Raw genomic sequence first — 24,102 nt, 5'->3', positions numbered from 1 at the left:
TCCAAAACTACTGGCGAATTCGACGGACAATTTATTTGGGACGTGTCCGCACGTCTCCACTGTGGTCTCCTCAGCGCGTCTGCCATAGTATCGGGGCGCGCCCGGCAGGACAGCGCGCTCCCACCACCGACAACTCTGCCGCCCTTCACGAATAACTTAGAGCGCCGGCCGTCGGGCCGTCGCGGCTCAGTACAATGCGCCGTCTGACGCACCGCACACTGGTCACGAATCACCTCCGCGCGCTCCTGTCGCGGCAGGTCCCGCGCCGGTCACTCTCACATCGCTCACTGACTCGCTCCGATACAAGAGACTGCACGCGCGCACGGCGCCGCACTGCGACGGGAACATAACACCATCACAGCTACGATCGGTAATTGCACTTGCGGAGGCGACCGGCGCCGCCGGGCCGCGCACCCACTGACTAGAGCCTCCTGTCTCTCGCGCGCGCGCTCGCGGACGCTCGTGCCGGCCGCTCGGCCGCCTGCGCGGCTCACGCCGCTGCGTCCACACCCTGGCAGTGTGGTTCCGATCCCCGCCCTCCGCATGGCGGTCACTATCGGCAGATCGCCGCCGTCTCGTTCACGACTGTACGCGGCCCGGCCGCCGCCGGTGGGCGTCCAAAACTCGAGCTGGCGCCCGCGCCGCCGCGAGACGGTCGCCCGCGTCCGCTGTCTGCCTACGTCCGTCCGTCGCCCGCCACCAGTGTCAGTCAGTTCCTACAGGACCGTCCCCGGTCTCTACGGCTCGCTCGGTGCGTTCGATTCGCTCGCCCGATGTGTGGTGCGCGCCGCCGGTCACCTTTCGTCTCCCACCAGCCGTCCGTTCGCCGCCGAACAGCAGTCACTGAGAATTTGTCGCGGGCCGCGCTGCCGCCGTCCCAGCTTTGTACTGCCTTCGAGCCGCACCGCTCGCCACTACCCGTACTCCTGCAACACAGTTTTCAGCATCGAGATCAGACTCTCCACGCCGAATATGAAGCCCTGGTCGGGCCCACTGTGCTGCACCGGGTCGTCAAAGTTTTGGTGCGTCGCGTGCGCGAAGTCGATCATCCTCACGTCGACGTCTCCTCGTGCGGATCGCTCCGGCTGGTCGTGCATCGCTTCCTGGCCGTCATAGATGACCAGCAGGGAGGAGGTGAAGAAACGGAACGAGTGCTGGCGCTGCAGCACGCTCCGCAGTTCCGAGAGGCGCGCGATCATGGCTGGGAGGAGGTCCGTGCGCAGCGTGGTGCCGTTGTGGATAAACTGACACAGTGCTTGTTTGAAGCCGTCCACTGTCAGCTTGCGGCCATAGTATTTGTTTCGGCAGATGAAGCGAGAAAGGTTTACCTGGTACACCTGAAGGGGGTAGAGAGGGACAGTGCCAACGTCTGGAAGCACAAACATCTAAGATCTATGGCAGTACTGCTCGGTTCTTGTCTTCATTTAACACAAATTCCAGCAGGATTACCAAAATCACATCTATTTCGGTTTTAATTGATAGGTTACTGAATACTAAACTGACTGGTAACACGTCGACTTCTTTCGCGACATGTTCTACTCCAAAAGTACGGAACTTACGCATCCACGCATAAAAACCATCAAGGCATCGGTTTCGACAACTTATTTCAAAGCGAGAGAATCTCAGCCCTTTCCCCGCTGTCTCCTCCCTTCCCACTCGAAACTCACCTGCATGCCGTTGATGCGGACTCCGAGGGTGGAAGAGGTAGTGGTGGCCACCTTGGCCTTCTTCCGCTGCTGCTTGGCGGCCGAGTCGTCGTCGGCGTACTGCCGGGTGCCCATCTTCAGGTCCAGTACACATGGGTACTGGTACTTGTGCGTCAAGTTCTCCAGAAGGATGTACTCTGGGGCGACGGCGGAGCGGTTAGGGGCATGTTTCTATGGGGCCGAGACAGTGCCGGACGGGGCTGAGCGGGTCAACACAATTCACCGCGTGTCGACCGGCACACGAGAACAAAGCGTAAGAGATCTATCATAAAACACAGGTCATCATCTACCCTGAGCTGACAATGGAAAACAAAATTGAAATAATGAAACCATACGAGCCCACAATAGTCGTCTCACACCGATCAACACTCCCGCAGCCGCCCCTGAGCTTATCCAACCCTTTACCCCTGAACTCTGTGCCAAGACGACTTGCCTTCATCAATGGTCGCGCCGGCCCGCGACACCCGCCGGCGTCTTGCACCAGCCCCCTACTGGGCTGCGTCGAGCGCGTGCGCCTCGCGTGTGTCCGCCTGTCCTCACCTCACCTTAGCCAGCCCTGCGGGGGGCACCGCGTCAGCCGAGACCCACCCGCCGCCCGCCCGCCGCAGCCAAACCGAGGGCACGCGCCACGTCGGGACAGTTTAGATCGGGAAGCCAGTCCTTTAAGATTGACTGTCAGTCGCTTTAGTGTGTTTATCGGTTTATTCACCGACCGCTCCGCCGTGGCCGGCGGCTCGGTTTGACTGCGGCGGGGTCACTCCCTGCCCTGCCCTCCCGTCCCTCTCTCCCGTCCTCCGCCGCTCTGCTCACTCTGTGGTGGCGCTGCACGGTGGCTGGAGCTGCCACCGCCACTGGAGCCCGAGCCCAGCGCGCCCGCCGCCAGCTGGGTGAGCTGGTTCCGGTCGCAGCGCAGCAGCCACGGGTTGTGCGGCACGTGACCGGCGGCGGCCTCGTCACCGCGCGGCTCGGCCTCCTCGAACACCTGTGGCTGTTTCTGTTCACCTTCGATCTCCAGACTGCCCGACGGACGCATCCGGATACGACTGGGGAGGTACGGTACAAGGCAGGTCAGGTCACGGCGAGAGATGGAGAAGGCACGGCCACAGCACAGGTCCAGGTCACGGACACATAATCGATGTCGGGTATAGGCAGGTCAGTCTAGGGTCTGATAGGTCAAGCCATGCGCGTAGATAGGCCACGCCAAAGCTATATCACGGTCCGATACTGATCGGGTCCCGGTCACAGACAGGTCAGGCCACAGTCACATACAGGGACACAATACATCGTGGTCACGTCAACGCGCATTGATCTCACTGGATCAAGGCAGGACATATTTATCTAGCCTGTTTGGATTAAGACCGAGTTGGTCAAAAGACGGCGCGGATGTCACATCGGGAAAGATCGATCAGTCACGTTAGTTCACAAAACTTTCTCCGATACCGATACCGCCTGGATCAAAACAGTGTCAGTGACGTGCAAACCAGCAGACGAAAGAAAGGAGGTGAGTGCTGAGCCCGCCTCGAGTTACTGGATAAAAGAGCGTGTTATGACGGCTACGATATGCAAATGCCTAATCAAACTGAACATTGTTAGACAATAACATCATGTCCTTCATTTGGGGTTATAGCAGACGCCACCGATCCCGATTCCCGACTGCCGGGACTGACACTGGGCACAAGAGTGGAAAAGTCTAGTGTGCTGAAAGTCAGATGTAAGAGACCCACAGCTCATCCGAGGAGAATCAGGGACGAGAGGCGGAACACATCAGATGGTTCACAGCGGTCGGATTTACAATTCTGTAGGAAGCAACGTTATGTCGTACTGGTAATGGTTCAAATTTATTCAAGGTTCAAGTTCAAGTACTGGTTAGGTTACGAAAAAAGCCTGCAACATATTACACCATAGCATGCTGCGATGCATGACATGCAATTATATTGTATAATATAAGCAACCAGTAATAACACATTTATGAAACTGGTAAATTTGAAACGGTAAAAACAAAAAGGTAAAAGACATCAGGAAAAGTTACGCTGGATCATGAAAATAGTACAAGGAAAAAAGTTTATAAATTATACCGTTTATTCCTAGCTGCTACTAGCTTGGCAAGCAAAGCGGATATCGATAAACCGAAAGCTTACGCTCGGTAGGCGGCCATATCCAAACAGCAAATTCATGGCCAGAGTACTTGAGAGGCATTTGTCGAGTACCGAACCGGTCGTCTTTGACCTACTTTCCTCAGGAAACGAGAGGCCCTCGAGCTATGGCCGGGACATTCTACAAACCAGTTTTCTACGACGCACGGAGCGATACTGGGAGCGGTCTCCGCGCCAGGACGCTCTAAATGCGTTCTAGATGAGCGGCAGAACTCCGGAAACATAAAATAAAAAACGTGATAGTTGTTCTATGGCTAGACGCTAAATAGAAACATCTGTATATGCACCATAAGCCAGCCCGTGCGGCTGTTCCGTCGAAAACGACCAACTGTTGAACGTTTGATAATCGGGGAATCGGGGTAGCAAACAGCAACGTAGAAAGCGATGCCGTGCATTCAGAAAGCATCTCATGTTGCAAAATATTCTAAACTACGCACATCACGCTGGCAAGTAAAAGATGACGCCCTAAATTCGCTACCATAAACGAAGTAAGCAAATATCAACACAAAAGTAAAGCAATAGGAGCACTTTCGATACGAGACAAGCGTCTCAGGAATCTTACCTTCGTTTCGATTTGGATTCGCTGCGTTGTACGGACAATTTGCGTTCATAGCTTTTGGGTGGGTAAGCTACGAGGGTAACATAGCCATCTGCATCTTCCACAAAGTTCACCTGCAACAGGGTCGAGGATTAGTTTGAGGGGAACCTTGGAAAACCTCTCACAGAATGGCAGTGGGACCCAGACAAAGTTATTCATGGCACCAGGCTGAGAGTTATAATACCCAGCTGCAAAACATGAACACTGAATACTGAACAGTAGGTAGGTACAGATGGTACTTTATGCTCAACTTTTCCCCTCTTTTCCCTTTTTTACCATAATCACTAACCTCAATGACCCCCTTGTACTCTGGTGCAAATTGTTTCATTTGGTCAGGCATACTCTCATAGAAGTGGAGTTCTCTGGTGATGAGCGGCTTGCACACAGTGATCTCGTCAAGAGAGAACATGTGACTGTGCCCGCCCACCTGGTGAATGAAGGGCTCCAGCTGAAACAACAGATGGTGTTATGGTCAGTCACTATTTTTCAAAACAGGTCAGATCTCCAGCTCACTATTGATGATCAACTCAAATATAATAGACAACAGCACAATAAGTATGGATTAACAAATTCACATCACTGGTACTAGTGAGTGTAAGGTTGATGAAAAGGTGAAATAATAATCACAGATAAACTTACTGTTAATTTATTTTAACCCTTTAAAAAACTGTTGGTCATGTCAAAATGGCTAAGTGCTATTCACCAGTTCAAGCAAGCAATAGGTTCTGCAGATCAGTCATCCCATCTGCAGCACTTGGTGCTGATAGTATGCACTCATGAAGAACAACAAAAAGAAACAACCAATATCTCACATGGACTGGCTCTGATGACCGTTCCTCCGCCATGCCTTCTCAGGTACATCGGATGCTGTCTGGAAAAGAATATCCAAGGTAGGTAAAAAGGCACAAAAGACCTATCAGTTAGCACCTTAAATGCAGCAATTACAACCTGCCATGATGAAGGTGATGCTTCTGAAGTGAATGGCATTTCAATTTGCTGGTAGGTAACTTTTGAACAATGAGAATATAGGTACCTACCTAAGTCAAAGCATCATAGAAATGGAAACAATGATCAGTTCGACTTTATTCAACATGAACCTGCTACAAAAAATGGTGTAGATGAAATGACATGCAATTTGACAGACAATCTACTATCAAATACAAAAAAGTTGTGACACAAATTATTTGCTTGAATATTAAAATCAGATGTCCGCATGACAACGACAAATACAAAACAAACAAATCTTACATAACAATGGGTCGCAGCCTGACCAATACTTAAAGAAAATAAAAATACAACAATGCACAGAAAACAATGAATGCATATGTAAAAAGGTCTGCAAATAAATTTTCTCACATCTGACAACAAACGCACTAGGATAAGGAAGTCTAGTTTTCCTCCATTATTCCCATATCTGAAGCTATATGATTCAAACTTGAAAGCCCTTAAATGTATTTTTCTTGGTTATATGCCAGGAAAACGTCTTAATTAACTTACAGTCGATCATATAATCCAGCAACACAGCCCGAGTTTCCCCGTGAGACTACAGTGGGCTGCGGAGGTGGATCAGTGACAGTGACGACACAACTCAGGCGTCAATAGTTCCATGCGCAAAGACGATGCGCACACAAAACAGCTGCGAACGAAAACGTAGTTTGAAGTGATATTTCACCTATATTAAAAAAATCCTTTAAAAAATCCAAAACTTCGATTAACGCCGGATTGCAATGCAATGTTATTTTTGTGAATCGAGGCATTCGTCCTTGGGAAAAATCAGCTGATTGACGATAAGCCCCGTAAAAAATCAGCTGATCACTAAGCCCCGCCTTCCTCACCTCGACGTCGACCAATCACAGGACGCGAAGCGACAGGGAGCAGCAGCTCCCTCTTTCGGCGAGTCAGGCAACTCGAATGTGTCCCGTGGAGGCTCCGCTGAGGGGTGCGGGTCATTTCCGAGGTCTTGTGGGTGGTTGAGGGGGCCACATCTGGCGTTTCATGCGAGAGGCTTGTGCAAATTGTGTGTGCTTTCTAGTTTGATCAGAAAATAATTCTCTCAAGAGTTTTCAAGGTGTAAATATCTTGCTTTGGCTCAATTTCCACCTAACATTTACCAGTGCAAGTTGAAGGCGGTGTTTTGCCGCTGTTATGCCGATATAGGCGTAATTGAAAAAATACGTTTTAAATTTATTATCCCCTCCTGCCAAAGCTTTGCTGAGGCTGCAGCTATTCATATTTGATTACGCTCTGGAGTGAGGAAGGTCTAGCTAAATCAAGATGGTCTGAAAGTGCTTGACAAAACTTACTCCAACATTGGAAGGAAAATCAAAGTTGCCTTGAAGGTCAAGAGCTGTGCACTTTAAGGACCAAGAAGTAAAGATTGCTTAAGCATGAAAGACAAACCTAATTCAACAAGAACCTATGATGCTGATGGCTATCGCCTTCGTGCAGCTGGCGTCTGCGTCAAGGATGAGATGGAGAGGGAGGTGAGTAGATTCAATATACCTCTGAGTGAGTTTACATTTACAACTTGAGTGTTTGGAGCTAAGATAACAATAACTTAATTCTCAAGCTAAAAAGTGAAAGACTAGCATCATTTTTTGAAGAATTTGCTCACTGAGCTTGGAACTTAATGCTTTATTAACCTACTTAGTACTTACTTCATTTTCATTTTCATTCAACTAATTTCAATAGGTCCTCTTGCTTTCAGCCCATATCATACCCTCAGAAATTCTGAACATTTGTTCAGAATGGTGGCATAATTATTAATCTGCATTTTAGTTATTCTTACCAGGCCCTCCTCGGTGCTCCAGCCTTGTACCTACCACCAGGCCTTTCATTCCCTCATCCCTGTGAGGTGCTGGTGGTAGTTCAGTGGACAGGAAGCCTCAGCCCTGCACCCTCCCCCCAGCTGTCAGCATTTGTCTCCTCACCCCAGCTGACCCCACTGCTCCCTGTATGTGCTGCTGGTCTCATGAGCGTCTTACCCAGTCCTCCACCCTCCACTCTCCACTGAAAGTGCTTCTATCCTGTCACAGGTGCTGCTGTGACAGGATTGCTTATTGCTCTCTACCCAACACATCGTTCTGTCTCATAATCCAAACGTAACCCTGCTCCCTAGTCCCTGCCTCAGCGACACTGGTCTCTGATCAAACCCTCATCTAGCAGTCAATTCTGACATTTCCACTTACCATTCTGACAGTTGTATTCTGATGCTGCATTCCCTGCTGCAAATTTTGCTAGTCCTGTCAACTCCCTCCTCTTCCCTACCAAGCCATGAAACACCTCCTTAGACCTGACCATGGTCGTGGAATTTCCCCTACCATGGACTCTGCTAACATCTCCTCTTTTCTCTCACTTGATATCACACATTCCTAAGACCTGATCCCAGCCGTGATATCTCTCCTAACCACAGGCTCTGATGACCTCCTTACCCTCCTCCAACCCTCGCACACCCCACCAGGCCTGACCCCAGCCCTGATATCTCCCCCTGCCACAGGTCCTGCTGGTCTCCTCCTCCAAGGAGCCGGACAAGTGGGTAGTTCCCGGTGGCGGGATCGAGCCCAACGAGCAGGCGCACCTGGCGGCGCTGCGTGAGGTCCGTGAGGAGGCCGGCGTCGAGGGACACCTAGGCAGGTGCCTCGGGGTCTTCGAGGTGAGCGTGAGTACCTCAACGTTTCTACCTCTCTGCCGGGAGCTTTTGGCGAAGGAGCGGCTTGGTGAGGTGCGGTGGTATATTGCTTAGTAGTGCGTTTGAATAGCGTGCTCGTGCATCGTGCTTGAGGTGGGCACTGAATGCATAGTTGGATTGAGTTTGCTGCTTCGAGCTGATTGCTTGGCTGGCTTTTGATCGGGTGTTAACGGAGCTGGTTTTGTTGCGGGATCTAGGCGTTTTTATGCGTTGTTGTGCTTGCTTGTAGTAGCTGGTCCTCGTTTCAGATTTAAGCGCCTTTCGAAAGATTGGTATCGTTATTTCGGTATTCAAGAGCCACTCTAAAGACGGGTGTGTTCCACTTCACGTCGATCAGTCTAATCAGCTGTCGGGCTCAGCGATCCAGATTTGTCCGGTAAATGATGAGCAAGTAATCGAACCAATCGGCTGAGCGAGATACAGCTAAGCGAATCTGTGTAGCCGTACCCGTGACTGATACCGTCTATGGCGAGACTGAATGGGCGAAAAGATAAAACAATGCACAATGGACCCATTTTTAACGTCTGATCTTTATCACGACTCAGATACCCAACGGTCGTTTAGTTAACCGTTGCACTTTGTAATTCGCTTATGCATCAATGCTAAAGTTGACGCTACAAGCCTTATTTAGTAAAAAAAAAAGAAAGATAGAATATGCCAGCTTTGTGCCTTGAGTCAGGAAATCGTGGACCATGCGGCCATGCCAAAAATATTCCTGATGCTTTCCAATCACAGAAACCAGGTTTGGAGGCCCAAATCGTATAGGCCATCAAACGGACTCCTGTCCCGGTGCATTAACTGCATCCCCGCCCGCCGCCCCGCCCGCCCAGACACTAATGAGTGTTGTCGGTGTGCCGGCCCGTCGTCGGCATCCGACCCCAATTGACCATACCCGTGTGGCGCCGCACAAGCGGTCGATGGCTTCGTGCCCGGGAAATTGACCTCGCTCCAAAGGAGAGACTGTACTAGGATGGCGAGTGGCAAGTCTGGGAGGCGCTTCCGTTGAAATAATGATTAGAGGCCTGCTTGTTTGTTGGATAGGGACTGGAATATTAGACGGAGCTGATTGGTTTGTAAAACCACACAAATTGTGTGGGTGTGGGTGATCATGCGCACACGAGTTGTGCGCATGATCAAAGCAAACTCTGCTTCGATAAGTCTCGGTTAAAGTCCCACTAGGACACCATTGTTCGATAGCGAGACTATGCTTTAGGACTTTATAGTGGTCCACTCGGACGCAGCCACTTGCAGCCATGAGTATTTGCTTACAGCAATCATGATTGTTCACATGATGCATGCAACTATTTTCCGGGTGCCCTTTTTGACTACAGACACCGACGATATGTTTATATACACGTGGCAGTGGGTACGGACACAACGTACCGGGACTTATTTGGCCCATATTTATCCAAAGTTCACATCGCATGCGGACTGGTTTTAGTCACTAAGTGACTGCAGCTTTGCATAGCTGACAAGCCTAGCATAATCATCCACAATGTAATGTGAGGATCAGTATTAAATGAGAACATAAGCGTCAATTGCGTCTCACTTGTTCGGTGAATACAGTCTCGTCGGTTGAACGTCGGGGGAACAACGTCCATGTAGCGCCGCACCCACTTTCATACATCTCGTTTTTAGTGCCATCGATTTGCATAACCGGCGTACGTTGTGTCAGCGGTTACGATTTGAGTGCCGTTTCCTCATGCAAAACGTTAGATAAGCGCCCGGTTTGAATAGCACGAAGCTCATGGTGTAAACGGAGGCGCCGGCGAGGAGTTTTTGGGAATTCGTGTCCCTGAGCGGCGGGCGAATGGGCTCGTCTAGACGGAAATCATGTTGAGAAGTTCAGTCCGGGGTACCATTGGCGTCCAGACGTGCCAGTGGAGTCGGTAACGGCACCCCAGTCACCGGCCCCATTTCGACTGCAAAGGTCAGCCTGTCTCGGCTGAGCGGGACCGAGAGCCGCCGGACTAGCCGGACTGTGGTACTCAGACGACTGGGAATCCATGTCTCTGCAACAGGGTTCCTGTGGCTGAAGGAAGCCACCCGCCCCCCCCCCCCTCCCCCCGCTCTCTGCGCCGGCGCCGCCCCTGTCACCAATGACGTCATACGGTGCACGGCCCGCCACGGACCCCTCGCGTGCCCCTGCGTACCCCTCTAGCCGCCCCGTCTGGCTGAGTGCCAACGGACCGTTATTTGTTGACGACACCTTCAATCCCCCCTCATCCCCTCCCCGCCGGGTACCTGCCCCGAGGCCTGAGTCGGAGCAGGAACTGCCGACCCCGGCCCGCCAGAGCGGTTACGTACACACAGACGACATGTTTGTCGTCATGTTCAGGCCGACGGGCTGCTGGCCGGGCCCGGCCAGTGCTGCCAAACCGCTCAATGGTGCGCACCAGCGATAACAGGCGGGCTAAATATACGGCGCAGGTTTGAATGGGTGTGTGGGCTGCTTTGGAGTGCACTGGAGGCAGTTGTGTGTCATGGTGCTTGCGCCGGCTTGGAGGTTATAGGTCAGCGCTGGCACGTGTTCGATATCATGTGTGTTTTTATGACTAGAGCTGCGGCATAATCAATGTAACATTATTCCTCAGCATGATATTGTGCTGCATTACTTTTCCTTAGCATGATGTGTGGAACATTACTTATGCCGTCCTTATGTGCATGTTCTGATGTTGTCGGCCTACGGCCTATGCTGCCCACTGCCCAGTGCCCATATATGTTTGTCTGATGCTGCCAGTTGTTGTCAACCGCACCGGCTCACCGGTCTCTTATAACCGCCAGTGACACGAGCTGTCCACATGCTCTCTGCGCTCTGTCTACCGCCGCCTGTGAGCCCTGTGTGTCAGACACTGTAACCGCGTGTGTGTTACAGTAGTGTTGACGTTTCCCCGTACTTTGCTCAGCAGAATACCGAGAGGAAACACCGCACTGCCGTCTACATTCTGCTGGTCACTGCCGAGCTACCCGAGTGGGAGGATTCGGTCAATATCGGTAAGGACACCGGCGTGGGTCAGATGATCAGATGGGTGGAATTGATTCTGTCTGAGTGCTCAAATGGGTCCGATACGGTAGCTACGCGTGTGTTTGTGTGTGTGGGGGGGTGGGGGAAGGGGGGTCTCTACTCTCTACCACCGCACTAAGAGCCTGGTTCGATCCGTTTTGACGTTTGCTGCTCATTTTTTTTGGAACACCTGCGACCATTGTCAGTCACCTCACATAGCTGCCGCTTTAAAATGTTTGAAACACTTTTATTACGAAATGCGCTCACACCCATCACTCGATAATGAGTCACTTGTTTATGACTTATGCCATCTCATCATGACCTCCTGCTTTCCGGTTGCGTGCGTGTTTCCCAGTGTTGACATTTGCCGGTGAAGCTTACGTCCCGCTGTAAATTAGCATGAAAGCCGGTATTTTCTCTGGAATAGCCTGGCGACATTTTGCGTCGTCTGTCACTCACAACTGTCGACGATGGCATTAACTGGCTTTAACGCGACAGAGCTGAGAAGGAAACGCAGATCTAAATGTCCATACATTTGGGCTGTCGCTGCCCCTATCCCCTTATGTTACAACGTTTATGAATCACATCAAGGTTCTTAACATACCAGAAAGATGTTTGCGTGTTAAATGAGCGAAAATGTAACGCTCAACAGTCCCAAATGACCCTTTCAGTGTTTAGTTTAGATAAAACACTTCGCGGAAGAATCCGAAATATGCTCTGCAAAGTAGTATGTGTCTTATGTGTATGGTATGATCGTTAATTTATTGGACGACCCTAAGGAATGGCTAATGGTCTCGTTAAATGTCAGACGACTGTCGCAGTTAGTGTAAGTGGACCAACGAAGTTTTGTCACTAATGGTCAGGTGTTAGTAAAGTGTCACTTTCATTTGTGACTGAGAAGTCGATAATTATGCCCTGTGCTTTGTTTTATAGTTGTCATGTGTTACTTTCTCATTTCTTTTCATAAGTCACTTCTAGTGAAAATGATGCGAGGCTGCCTGCCTCTCCATCAGGGCACAGTGTGATTTAACTTGCCTGCCCTATGGTGCCTTCGATGTCGTATACAGTGGCCGCCCGTTATGCTCGCTGTTCGCTGTCACTACCGGCTACCGTCCGGTTCAGCCGTGCCCCCGCAGCGTGGCGTGTGGCGATAGGCCCTAAACCGCCCCCTGTATAACGCCCCCCGCCCACCGCCCTGTCCCCGGGCCCGGTGACAGTCGCCGCTGAGTTGTGTGCCATCCGCGGCCCTCGGCCGGCTGAAAGCTGCTAGATAAAGGAATGCCAGTTGGGCTGAGTTAGGGAGCGTTCGCTGTCAGGCCGTTGTCGCCCTGTGATTTCTGACGTGTCCGCTGATGTGAGACGAATGCGGATGGTGATGTTGGCTGATCAGGTGGAAGCCGAACGGTGATTTGTTTCTCCTTTCGTCGCTCCCGCCTGGTCCGACTGATCGGGGTCTATTCGTGGCCGTCCTTGGGCCAAATGAGCGGCTTCTTGATGCATCATGCGGCGGATTTTGGAGCTCGGCCGTCCGCCGACCAGAGCATACATCAGCGGGTGAGCTGTGTCGGATCAGCCAACCCTGACTTCGAGATGGCCTCATCTCTGAGGCTCCGCTCTCCTTCTCCGAGCTTTCCGCTCAGTCTTCCTGCGCCCCGAATTCGAGCTGTGAGCGCCGTATCCGAGCCAGGAGTCTCGTCTTCGAGCCAGCCCCATTTCCGCCGGTCTAGTCTCCGCGCCTCCTCGGCCCGAAGGCGTGTCAGGCGCCCGGTGGGACGTCCTCAGTCCCTCCCTCTGACGAGAAGTGGGCCCGCTGAGCGGCGTGAGCCCGGATCGGGTGACGGCCGGCGCTGCCAGCCCGGCGGGGCGACTCCGACTGCAGCCGGCCGGCCCAGGGTATATAGAACATCGGCCGGCCTGCCAGCGCCGCACCGCGCCCCGGGCCGGTCGGTCGAGCCGCCCTCCGATCTGTCCGATGTCTGTCAACCGGCCCGCAGCTGCCGGGTTCGAAGTAAGGACTAACAGTCAGTCCGGGTGGCGAGTCTTCCAGTTTACCGCACGGTCTGGCGGCCACCCCGTCAGTCTACTATTGCGGATAGCCAGTCCGCCAGTCCGGATAACCAGTCTACTAGGGTGAAGTTGGGATTGGCAGATAGTTCATCAGTTCATCAGTCCTGACAGTCTGCCCGCCAGTCCGAACAGTCACTCCACCAGTCCGGAATCACAGTCCACCAGTCTTGACAGCCAGCCAGTCCGTCAGTCTCCGGACAGCCAGCCCATCAGTCCGGAATGGCAGCTCTGCGGTTGGCTTCTACAGCTGTCTATTTAATTTGTTTGTTTCTTTTACAGCTGCATAGCTAAAATCGGGCCTGAAAGCCACGCATCGCACACTTACAGATGTAGCAGCAATGCGTCGCTCACGTCAGGACGGCTTCGCAGGCTACAACCTGAACACCATACTGCATACAGATCTGACAGGCATACTGTATGCTTCGTTCATAATATGACAGTCACACAGTAGACAACACCCAACTAGCGAAATTACATACCTGACAGCTACAACTTGGCAGCTGCGCATCGTTTTCCGTTCCGCGTGTTCCCGCCTCGTTCTCGCCCACTTTTCGCCGACGGCCGGCTACGTTCGGCCGTCAGTTCCGCCTCGAAGCCGGCGCCAGTCTCGGCAATCGATTCGGCTCCGCGTTCCAAGGCGGCTGGGCCCGGCGTGGTCACCGCTCGCCAGCTGTCTGCGTCTTGTCGAGCTGGTCGAGACTCGCCTTGCGTGGATGTTGTGGTATCTGGCTGGTGGATGTGACCAGGGGATGTCTCCAAGGCGATCTCGCCGGGTGTTTAATGACTGGTCAGTTGACTGACGGCTGATTGATTTGAGTGGTAGATTGATGGTGCCCGTTTGCGTTTGCTGGCAACCAGTGGAGGTTATGGAGGTTGGTGATTTTTGGTGCATTAGCGGGCATGCAGGAGCAGCAGTCGGCGCCTTGGCTGATTTCCAGACCGATTCAGTCAGTCCATGTTTCCATAAAGGGCCGGTGATCGCCTGGCATGCATTAGCCAAATCAACACACGCTTCATACCAGTCAGCTATTTGTTAATTAATATTGTCCCTATGCTGCTTAATCCCTCCGTCATTGGTTTCCCGTTATCCATTGGTTCCCGTTGACCTTGAACTCTGTACTTCTGTCGGACGCCGCTGCCTCTGACGTCACACGAACTGACGTGGTTACTGATATGTCTGACTGCGCTGACTCGTCTCACGAACGCAGCCGCCTTTGCGTGTGCCATCAATGTGATCGCGTTCGTCACTCGGCCGACTTTCTCGCGTGCCAACCCTTGTCGGCCTGGCCCGTCACGTGCGCTTCAGTGGTCGGTCAGTAATCTCGTTCGGTCGACTGCAGCCTCCCGCGCCGCCCAGGGGGTGTTACCGTCTGCAGACTGATCCCATTCCCGTCTGTGTCTCCGCCCGTATCTGAGCCGCACGTGCGCTCGTCAAGGGCACCGCCGCCCAGCGACACGCGTTTCTGTGCCGCTACTGACGTGTCGGGACCAGGCAGAGCTGTCTCCCGCTGTCTCTGTCTGTCTATGCGACCGTAGGGGGTCACTGGCCCGCCCCGCCAACGGGTCCGATTGTTATCTTTTCGGCGAATTCCTGTCCACTGACACGGCTCTCGAGTTAGCACGTCAGTGGCAGAGCACGGTCAGCCGCTGGTGAACACTGTACTCCAGTCAGCAGTTGGCTGGCCGGTTCGGAGCGAGACTGCTGGACGGTTCACGGTCAGACTACTGAACAGGAAGAATGTCTCCGCCGAGCAATCCACTCTACCGTCCCAGTTGGTTAAATGTCAACCTCCCATTGGAAAGCCAGGCTCAGAAACCTCCGGTCAGACTATAACCATCACCCCGCCTACCCGTTACACAATCTGCCGGCGGCGGCACAACATACAACAAACATCAAAGCGGGCAGTTTCATCTGTCAAAACGGCGCGGCCCACGCTGCAAATGGCCGGGGGCAGCTCGGTCACGGCGGCCCCGTGGCAGCCGGCGTGACAGCCGACATTTTTATGACCGCGGAACATTTGTGCAGTGGCGGCCCCAGTGAGGATGTTAGGGGGCGGAGATGGGCTAAACGCAGGGGCGCGGGAACTACTTTCCGACTGGGGGGGCACACCATAATAGAGATCAACCTAGCCCGGCAGGGTTTCGGAGTCGGAGTCGGAGTCGGAGTCGGAGTCGCCCGGAGTCGTGGCAAGCAGCCAGGAGTCGGAGTCGGGGTCGGAGTCGGTCAAGCTGCCTCGACTCCGACTCCGGAAAATAACTAGAATCTCTGATATCACTTTTCAGTTGTTTTTTTTTTACCAGTTGCCCGCGGTAGAATTCGCTTCCGGCGATAAAAGTTGCACTCATCTTGTTTTTGTTCTAAATGACAAACATTGGATCTTACAAGTTTCAAGTTATATCATAATTTAGTAGCCAAGTATTTTGCATGCCTGTTATAACTTCCACTATCTGAAGTATTTGACGAGTCAAAGACTAAATGACAACTGTATTTTTATTTTCTTCGTTTATGCTCCGAAAAGTATCAACACATAGGAATGACCGACATGATGGCGATGCTCGTGTTCGTGATACGGCCGCCTCTCGCGCTTCTCGGCGGGTTTCCACGCTGACCGCTGACCTCTTTTGGATTCAGCTGCGTCCACGTGGGAGAAATAGTGACTGCATGAAGGAAACCGGAGAGTATGAGCGTTCTCCCCGTGCACGTAGACCTAGCACGTGGCGTCATATCACGCAAAATTTTGGCGGCCGCCATTGCCATTCGTATCAGACCCGGAGTCGGAGTCGGAGTCGGAGTCGGAGTCGGAGTCGGTCAGGAGTCCGGAGTCGGAGTCGGAGTCGGAGTCGGAACAGTGCTACCACGACTCCGAAACCCTAAACCTAGGGTACCCCCAAATCTAGTTTTCTCACCGGTTTTAGGCCACTTGTTTTTCATCCCTCGGCTTTTTCAACAAAAAAGAAAACATTTGCAAAAAAAAGTGTGGTATTCCGTCTCAAAGCTGAGGGGGCACCGCCCCCACGGCCCCAGAGTTGGGGGGGCAAGCTGCCCCCACTGCCCCCCCGGCTCCCGCGCCTATGGCTAAACGCAATCATTTTGTGTGTGTTCAAAATGATTCTGAAGCCAGTGCGGTGATCTCCGACCGCATTAAAGAAAATAATGCATCTAGTCACATGCCACTTTTTTACTATAGTGTAACGAATAAGTTTTTCTGGATGGCATAGTCGTCCCGCAACCCTTTGTCTGCTAGAACACGACTGCAGCCAATTGATGGCGGTCATTGACTGAAGCTGACCTGGCCACTGAACACTGGTCAGGGGCAGCGGTCAGGGGCAGGCTCGGCTCGGGCGAGGGAATCCGTCTGGAGCGGGATGGGGACTGGGTTGTTCGTTGGGAGGTTCGGTCCGAGTTATGATGACGGTGGGGTCGGAGACGGCAGTGAAGGCTGGAGGGGCCGGCGTCGGCTGGACGGACAGCGAAATCCAAGCGCATCGGCACCAGAGCGAGGTGACATCAGCGCGCGTGCGAGGCGTTGGCTCCGCTGCCCCGGGCGGGGGGGGGGGGGACGGACGGGTCATGTGAGCTCCGCCGCGGGGAGAGGGGTGTGTGCTGAGTCACCCTCCGGGCAGAGGGGCGGAGGACGGGGCTGTTTGGGCGGCCGGCGGGCGGGCCGAGCCGTCACCACCGACAGCCGCCGCCGGCCCGAGCTCCCCCGGCGCTCTGTCTCGCTCCTCCGGCACTCTGTCTCCGACCGGGGTGATTTGGTACTCTGCCTTCGTCCGGGGCACGCTACAGTCCCCAGGGCGCACTACGGTGCGGAACTGCGACTGCTTCCGGCAGTGTACTCCAACACTCTTCTTCCGCCGACACACTGTAAACCTCTCTCTCCTGGGGCTCCGCCTATCCCGTGTTTGTATCCTTTTTCTCGAGCGGCTTTACTTGCCACGCTCCCGTGCTCAAAGCCTCCCACAGGGCTCTTCCACCGCGGCCAGGATCTTTGATCGCTCTACCCGCTCACCCTTCTCTACCCGAGCACCTGAGCCCTTGCTCCGTAATCTGTCATACTGTCCTCTATTCTCCGTGATCCTCACTCGTACTTTACGGCTTGCATTCTTAGTACTCAGCTCTCGTCTCATACATCCCATACATACTCTTCACGGTAGTACTGCCCTGATATAGCCTGCTTTACGGTCTCCCCGCTCGACTGCCGCCGTGTCGGTCCAACGTGTCCACCGTGTCCAACGTGTCCAACGTGTCCACCGTGTCCAACGTGTCCACCGTGTCCAACGTGTCCAACGTGTCCAGTTTGTCCTTCGGGCCCGACCGTATGAACCGCGTCTATATCACGCGACAGACGAGTGATCCGACGCCGCCGCTGCACCGTGTTCAGCTATGCACGGAATGTCGAATTGGTGATGGCAACCGACACCCCGGCCTGGGTCCGGCCTCGACAGTGCTTTCGGCATACGCCAGAGCTCAGTTTGATAGAATAGCAGCAAGGGCGTCAATTTTATCGATGATCTTCGATATACGCCTCTCTATGACCCCAAGGCCCAACAATTATCATTATCCTCAATCTTTATTGGCGATCAGTGTATTGATCACATTGGAATAAGCTGCAAGGCTCTATGCGATGATTGCAATACATTCGCAGTGCTGCTACGTTTTCTCTCTGACTAGTCCAAGCGCCTACTCCTACTGCATATTCTAACTTGTTCGTGTTTGCATCTCTACTATAATGTAGACACTAGGCAGCGGCTGGCCACAAGCTGGAGATATGTTCAGCGCTGTGTCGTGTCACTCCAATGACTGCGCCGGCTTTAACGGGAACGTTTTGAGTGTCGTAAGATGATGGTATGCCAGAGAGGGTCATGGGTATCGCTATTTGTCTCGTTTATCTTGATATAAACGTGTGTTTTTATCATTTTAATGTGGACTGCGAAGCCTTGCAAGTGCACTCTTCATTTTCGTCGACCATTCTATTCAGACATTTGACTTGCACGGTTAGTTGCACTATTGCCATCACTGTTCGTTACTCAGTTGTATTTTCAGAAGGAATGTCTGGTATGTCGGTGACTTATGCTCTGGCATTTCGTGAACGTGATGCATTCCGAGGACAGCTCCAACCGAGGACATTGGACGGTGTACATGTCTCGGCACAAACCTCAAGATGACGAAACCAACGCCTTTTTCTGGCAACCGTGTGCACTTTGACTTCGAAGTGTGTCGGATTCGTGCTGAGAAGTTTATTGCGTTCGTTCGACTAGGTCGCTATGTTGCGTGCCGGCGATGCCAGTTTTAGTTGCTAATTTAAGTTAGAATAATTAATTTAATTAGTTTCTCGCTACCGCAGCAGCTGTGCGCCTGGCGATGTTATGTGTTTGGTGAGGGCTATTTTGGTTAGGCTGTTTTGGCTGTCGGTTCTGTCCACATACGATGTGCGTCGTGGTTCGGTGTTGTAGGCAGCGGCAGAGGTGATGCTTTGTGTTTACCACCGTGGCGTGGTCGGATGTTTTTCTGGGGCGCCGTGAGAGTAACGCATTGGCCCGGTGTTGTCGGTATATGTTGTGTATCTGAGTCTGGCCTGATGGCTTGTCGATATTGATGTGATTTGATTCCATGTCGATATCGCTATGGCTTATCTCCATTGCATGTCCGACACACCTCGCTGTCTTGATCGGCTGTCCTGCTCGGTGTTCTATCATACCGGTGACTGATGTTAGTATCTCCCTCCCTCAGGTCGGCGGCGGAAATGGTTTGACCTGGAGGACGCCGTGCGGGAGCTGAATGAAAATAAGCCCGTCCAATCTGGGTACCTCAGGTGAGAGCCACCCCGAGTCTGATCGTAAGGGGAGCTTTGTTGTACGGGTGAGGTATCCATCTCGGGTACCTTATACGTGAGCACTATGTGTTCAAAAAAAAAAAAAACACCCAAGACATGCTTATACTCCAGAAGTGAGCAGCTGTATACTTTCCTAAAAAAAAAAACGATGCCCTGAGGGAAATTATTTTTCTTAGATGGCATATTTCACATTCCTCTTGGTCATATCTTGTGTCATATGTGTATCTGGTATCCACCTCATAGCTGAAACTGAAGGCTATCGAGTATCGTTTCCACTTTTGGTGTGTTTTATCTTGGTAGATCCGATGTGAACCAGTTTTATTTATCATTTCTCTCATCTGGCGACAAGGACATGACCACGGACATTGTCCTCCCGTCGCGTGTTTGTTCTTTTCTCTGTCTCCGAAGCTCTCGCCACTCCTCGTTCCTCACAGCTACTACATACAAGCAGCTCCGAGAATAAATTTAAATAAATCCACTACAGACCGAAAGTGAGCGAAAACAAACTTCACGTCGCGGCCGGTGGTAGAAATATGGCTGGGAATGGGTGCGGCCCTGCCGAACTCAGCGGCGCGGCGTGGCGGCGGCATTTGTGGCGCACGGAGGCGGATGTGACGCAGCTGCGGCGGTCGTGGCGCTCTGATACTGCCTGTGATGAATGGGTCGTCTGTCGGACGCCGTTTGAGCGTGCTGTGACGCTCACCTAGCCGGGCTCAGCGCGATGCTGGTCGCCACCATTAATCCTCTGGGCAGCAGTTTGATTATTTACTGTGTTGTCTGGAGCGCAGACAACCTGCATTCCTGCAGCTGTTTCGGCGATCGACCGTTACAGGCGATTGTAATTGCTAATTGCACTCGAGCTATTTCATTGGGGTTACTTTATTCATTTGCGATTATATCAACCATAAAACCAGGGATGATACGGTATTACCGTGAGCTCGCATACAATACCGTCGTTAGTTTGCCGTCGCCGCCGGAATACGCTGACTCGGAGCGCTATGCCATATCGATCAGTCATGCGACAGCAATTCTTCAGCACGTCGCCGGCCGATCGTCGGTGGTCTGTTCGTTAGTGGCCGATCGATCCTGACGACAGACTATCGGGGAGTGTGTGTGGGGGGGGGGGGGGGGTCCCACGGGACAGTCCGACCTCCCCTGCCTCCCTGGGGCGTCCTGCGCACAGTCCATCTCTGCACTCGCCGAGCCGAGCCGAGAGGACCGATCAAGGCCGGCGATCAAGGCCGGCGCGGCTGCTCCGGTAGCGTCCCGTGACAGTGTCGCCCGCTGCCAAGCTCGCGCTGGACTGCGGCCAGAGGCATTGTAATGGGTCGCTCGGTATCCGACCGAACACTGGCGGCATGCACCCCGCAATGGCCGGCCGGGTAAACAGTGGACAGCGGGGCACATCGACGGCGGTCGAGCGGTGGGGCAATGACAATCCTGAGTTTGACGGAGACAGTGGTAGCGAGGAGAGAGCGGTGGAGTCGGCGAGGCGATGGCAGAGCGGTGGTAGCAGAGGCAGTGTGGTGGAGGGGAGGGGTCGCGCCGGGGATGAGGTGACGTTGGTAGCGACAGAATACCGCGTCGGCGGTGAGGGACAGCGAAGCGCCGAGCGAAGGCACACGACGGGATGTGTCGCTCGCACCAGCAAATTGCTAATCTGCCGAGCGATATTGTGTTGGGGTGACGGCGCTCGGCGCGGCCCGCCGGACCGCGAGTTATTAGAGACGGCGGCTCAGAACGCTTCATTGAACCGAGCTCGTGTATCGTTAATGAGATCTGATTAGATTTCGGCGGAGAGCCGAGTTGCCACGATGTGGTGTGTTATTGAGAGCCGGCAGAGCTGCGAAAACAGGGAGCGACTGCAAATACGTAAAGCGTAAAGCATGATTTTATCCTACCAGCCTGTGGTTGACTTTATTTTGGGATGTTATGTCGTGTGTATGAATCTTTTCAGCATGCAAGTATGAAATTAGCATCCTTAATTCCGTCTCGGAATAATTTATGTCCCTCATATACCACCAGCGCTATCGCGTCTAATGCATTTCAAGAGTCCCAACTCACAAGGTTTCTCATAACCAGCTCTTGAAAGTTGTTGTGGTTGACTTTCCGGTCCTTTTCAGCCCTGTCTCGCTTTTGTGTCTCGATACCTTGTCGCACATCTGACCACAGTCTCCTCTTTCACAGGTTACTCCTCAAGAGCAAAGAGAAGGACTCCTGACCCGACTCGTAGGCTGACGGCGGATGGCCCTCCCGGTGGGCCGCGGAGGGGGCGGCGGGTGACCTCTGATCGGGGTACGGACTGTGACCTCTGACCTCACAGAGATGAGCCGGACAGCCCGCGGCGGCCGGCTCGACAGCCGGCGCCCGGGGCCGACTCGAGTGAAGCCTCATTCGGTCAAGTGGCTGAGCCGACGGCCGGTCTGCCGGGGCAGGTCCGGTTTCAATCGGTCGGTCCGTTCAGACACCTCTCCCCGCCCCGCTCTGCCTGACGGGAGCGCCGTGACCAGAGCCGGGCTAGTTTTGTATCCAGCCAGCGCGTGGGTGAAGTCGAGCCAGCTTCATCGAAAGGACGCTTTTTGAATTGTTTATCTCCGTGTCTGTGTGCGGGGGCGGCCGCTCGGCGCGCTGCCTCCTCCGTTCGTGTCGAGCGCGGACGTCGCTGGCCCTCTCTCCGGCCGTCGTCGTCGGACGGACATGTGTCCGGAGAGGGTGCAGCGGTGTCCCTGCCGCGGAGTCGCGGTGCCGCCGGTCCCTCGCCGACCGCCTCTTGGATATGTGCAATATTTGTGACGCGCGCGCGCGCCGGGCCACTGTACGAGGTCAGTTGTGCTCGCGCGAGCCGCCGCCACCTCTGCTGCTATGGCCGTCTCTCCGAAATCTCAGTGGAGCGTCCCACTAGGCGGCGCTGTCGTCGCTGCGTGCCTCGACCCGAGGCCGGCGCGTGTGGGCACACCGTGTGACTGGGTGGGATGGATTGAGCGAGAGAGCGGCGCGGCACGAAGGAAGTCCGAATTATTTTCGATATACCCGGACTGGGCTGTCTTGTTTGCGTGGAGCTGCGCCGGCGGGTGGCGCCGCAGCGATGGCTCCTGCGTGAGCCGCGGATTGTCACGTCTTTTGTCGTGGGTAAAGATGATGCCGCCGTCTATTTTGTCATGTATGTTTCTGTGGTCGCCGCCGCCGCCGCCGGTGTGGCACCTGTCTTTCGTCGGTCACGCGAATTCATTCGAATCAAATCACCGGCCCGCGTCAGCCCTGCGGTGGCGCCGTCTGTCGTGGTGCCGCGAGGGAGCCGCCGATACCGCCACCTCCCGGCCAAAGAGTGTACCACAGTTTGCGCAGTCTCCCGCTACGTAATCGCTCCCATCATCTACCGCCTCGCAGCCGTGCAACTGACGAACCAACATCTAAATTCAAACTAGTCGACCCCGCATCGCTCCCTCGCGGACCAGTGACCCGTGGAACGGCGGTTGGCCTGGGGCGAGGCGCCAGGCGCTCTTCTGTTCACCTCGTATCGTGGCTTGCTCTTGTTTCGGTGCCGCGTCCGTCAATAAAAGGAGTGTGGTGCCCAAAAGGCCACGTTTTGTTGTACTGTTTGCCGGTTTGCGGCTGAGCGAAGGATGGTGAGTTCGAGGTGGCATGTGGTGCGTGCGGGATATATGCACTGCAATCGTCTGTGTGGAAAATTTAAACTTATGACTATTGTGGAGTCTTTTCCTGCAACGTAGGATGTCTTTGGTTTGTACGGTCATCGCGGACATGCACCGAATTGATCTTATAGACTATCGTGTGACATGTCGATTGTCATTTTGTTTGAGCGGTGGGTTGCTAGCTTGTTGGAGTGACACGACTGCGGGACGTTTCCTTCTAACTTTATACGCTGTCCGGCCATCACCATTGCCCGCCATTAATTTTACAGTGTCGCCCGTTCGCCAAACCTTGTCCCCCAGAAATGATCCATGTTGTAGCGTTCACTAGTCTCACCACCGGTGCTGCCACCTGTTCACGAGCTTCTGTAGACTGCTGGCCGCACTTTGGACTCTGATAGGTGCTGCCATCCGCGGAACAAGGCTGAAACGTTCGGCGGTGACTGTGGTATCGCGAATGACCATATGATATCCGGGAATTTTCAGTCACCGTTCCGTGCTTCTATCCTCAGGATACTGAAATCCTTCTCCTCCACGCCGCAACCCCTCTCTGGGCTGGACAGGCAACTTTATCTCATGCGGGTTGCTCCCTTAGAGCGGCACCGCTGCTCCCGAGGGAGCGCACCCCGTAGCCGGGTGAAGTGAGTACCTTGGGGCTGATCGGCCTGTCCTTCGGGATGGGCTCAGCCCCGGTGACTCACTAGGGTGCCTGCCCAGACCAATGTCTCCCCCTAATTCCTAACATCCTTCCGGCTCTGAAATGGTCTAATTGGACCGAAAGGGCCTAACCCAACAAAACAAACAAACAAACAAACAAACAAACAAACAAACAAAAAAGAATTTCAGTGTTGGTGCATTTCTTATTTATCATAGAGTGTGCACTGTGCACCGCGATGACCTAGCTCGAGGTCACAGAAGTTGCGCTTATCAATGAACGAAACGAACTCGGGCTGCTCCTCTTATATCCTTAATCACACGGAAGCAAAGCATGGCTGATTCGTTAAAAAAACCGGCGGCGCCTACCAGCAGCGCCATTTCGATTTCTAGAAGGCAGAGCCAGCTACAAACATCACTATGAGACCAGTTAACACAACACCAGTGTAATTGCGAACACCAACGACCTGCGGTTTACTGGTGCACCGTTACACCAATCATTCACTGCCTGTAACCCAGCGAAACGCCGGTCGTGATGCTGTCTTTTCTGTGACGCTTAGAAGCACATCGCTGTGCTATCGGTCCGTTCTAACTCGGTGATTTACTGCCCACCGTCTTGCTCACGGTATAACTAAGTGTCGGTCGGCCGCCCCATGTCAGCAGAAACGCCATCATGACTGACGGTGGCCACCTGAATCACGTACACTTCAATAACAGCCTGGCCCTGATTGCCTCCAGGATCCTG

At 53.5% G+C, this 24,102-nt stretch overlaps 2 protein-coding genes across 12 annotated transcripts; one reads left to right on the top strand and one right to left on the bottom strand.

The window, feature by feature from the left end:
• Window positions 1–15: 15 nt before the first annotated feature.
• LOC122369247 (inositol hexakisphosphate kinase 1-like) lies at window positions 16–6,243 on the bottom strand. Of its 8 annotated transcripts, none has more exons than XR_006254380.1 (8): window positions 5,955–6,217; window positions 5,270–5,328; window positions 4,747–4,905; window positions 4,422–4,531; window positions 2,517–2,749; window positions 1,668–1,843; window positions 611–1,337; window positions 16–405 (listed from the first exon to the last, which is right to left on the bottom strand). XR_006254380.1 is itself a non-coding variant. In XM_043343832.1 (7 exons), exons 2-7 carry the CDS (start codon window positions 5,300–5,302, stop codon window positions 915–917), a joined length of 1,134 nt encoding a protein of 377 aa, XP_043199767.1. In that variant the 5' UTR covers window positions 5,303–5,328; window positions 5,955–6,243; the 3' UTR covers window positions 16–914. The 8 variants fall into 8 exon arrangements, 6 of the variants coding, with proteins under 6 accessions (XP_043199767.1, XP_043199770.1, XP_043199768.1 ...); XR_006254379.1 differs by lacking the exon at window positions 5,955–6,217 and adding an exon at window positions 5,495–5,518; XM_043343832.1 differs by having other exon boundaries at window positions 16–1,337; window positions 5,955–6,243.
• On the top strand, window positions 5,987–22,647 carry LOC122369248 (diphosphoinositol polyphosphate phosphohydrolase 1-like). 4 transcript variants are annotated; one of them, XM_043343842.1, is made up of 5 exons: window positions 5,987–6,940; window positions 7,954–8,115; window positions 11,055–11,139; window positions 18,951–19,032; window positions 21,241–22,647. In XM_043343842.1, the coding sequence occupies exons 1-5, from the start codon at window positions 6,845–6,847 to the stop codon at window positions 21,272–21,274; spliced, it is 459 nt and encodes a 152-aa protein (XP_043199777.1). In that variant the 5' UTR covers window positions 5,987–6,844; the 3' UTR covers window positions 21,275–22,647. The 4 variants fall into 4 exon arrangements, with proteins under 4 accessions (XP_043199777.1, XP_043199776.1, XP_043199775.1 ...); XM_043343841.1 differs by having other exon boundaries at window positions 6,107–6,940; window positions 7,954–8,109; XM_043343840.1 differs by having other exon boundaries at window positions 6,107–6,940; window positions 7,954–8,109; window positions 11,052–11,139.
• The last annotated feature ends 1,455 nt before the right edge of the window (window positions 22,648–24,102 follow it).

This window comes from Amphibalanus amphitrite, unplaced genomic scaffold, assembly GCF_019059575.1.
Source record: "Amphibalanus amphitrite isolate SeventyFive unplaced genomic scaffold, NRLGWU_Aamphi_draft 001020F_arrow, whole genome shotgun sequence".
Taxonomy (NCBI): Eukaryota; Metazoa; Arthropoda; class Thecostraca; order Balanomorpha; family Balanidae; genus Amphibalanus; species Amphibalanus amphitrite.
This window is presented reverse-complemented; position numbering and strand designations above follow the sequence as displayed.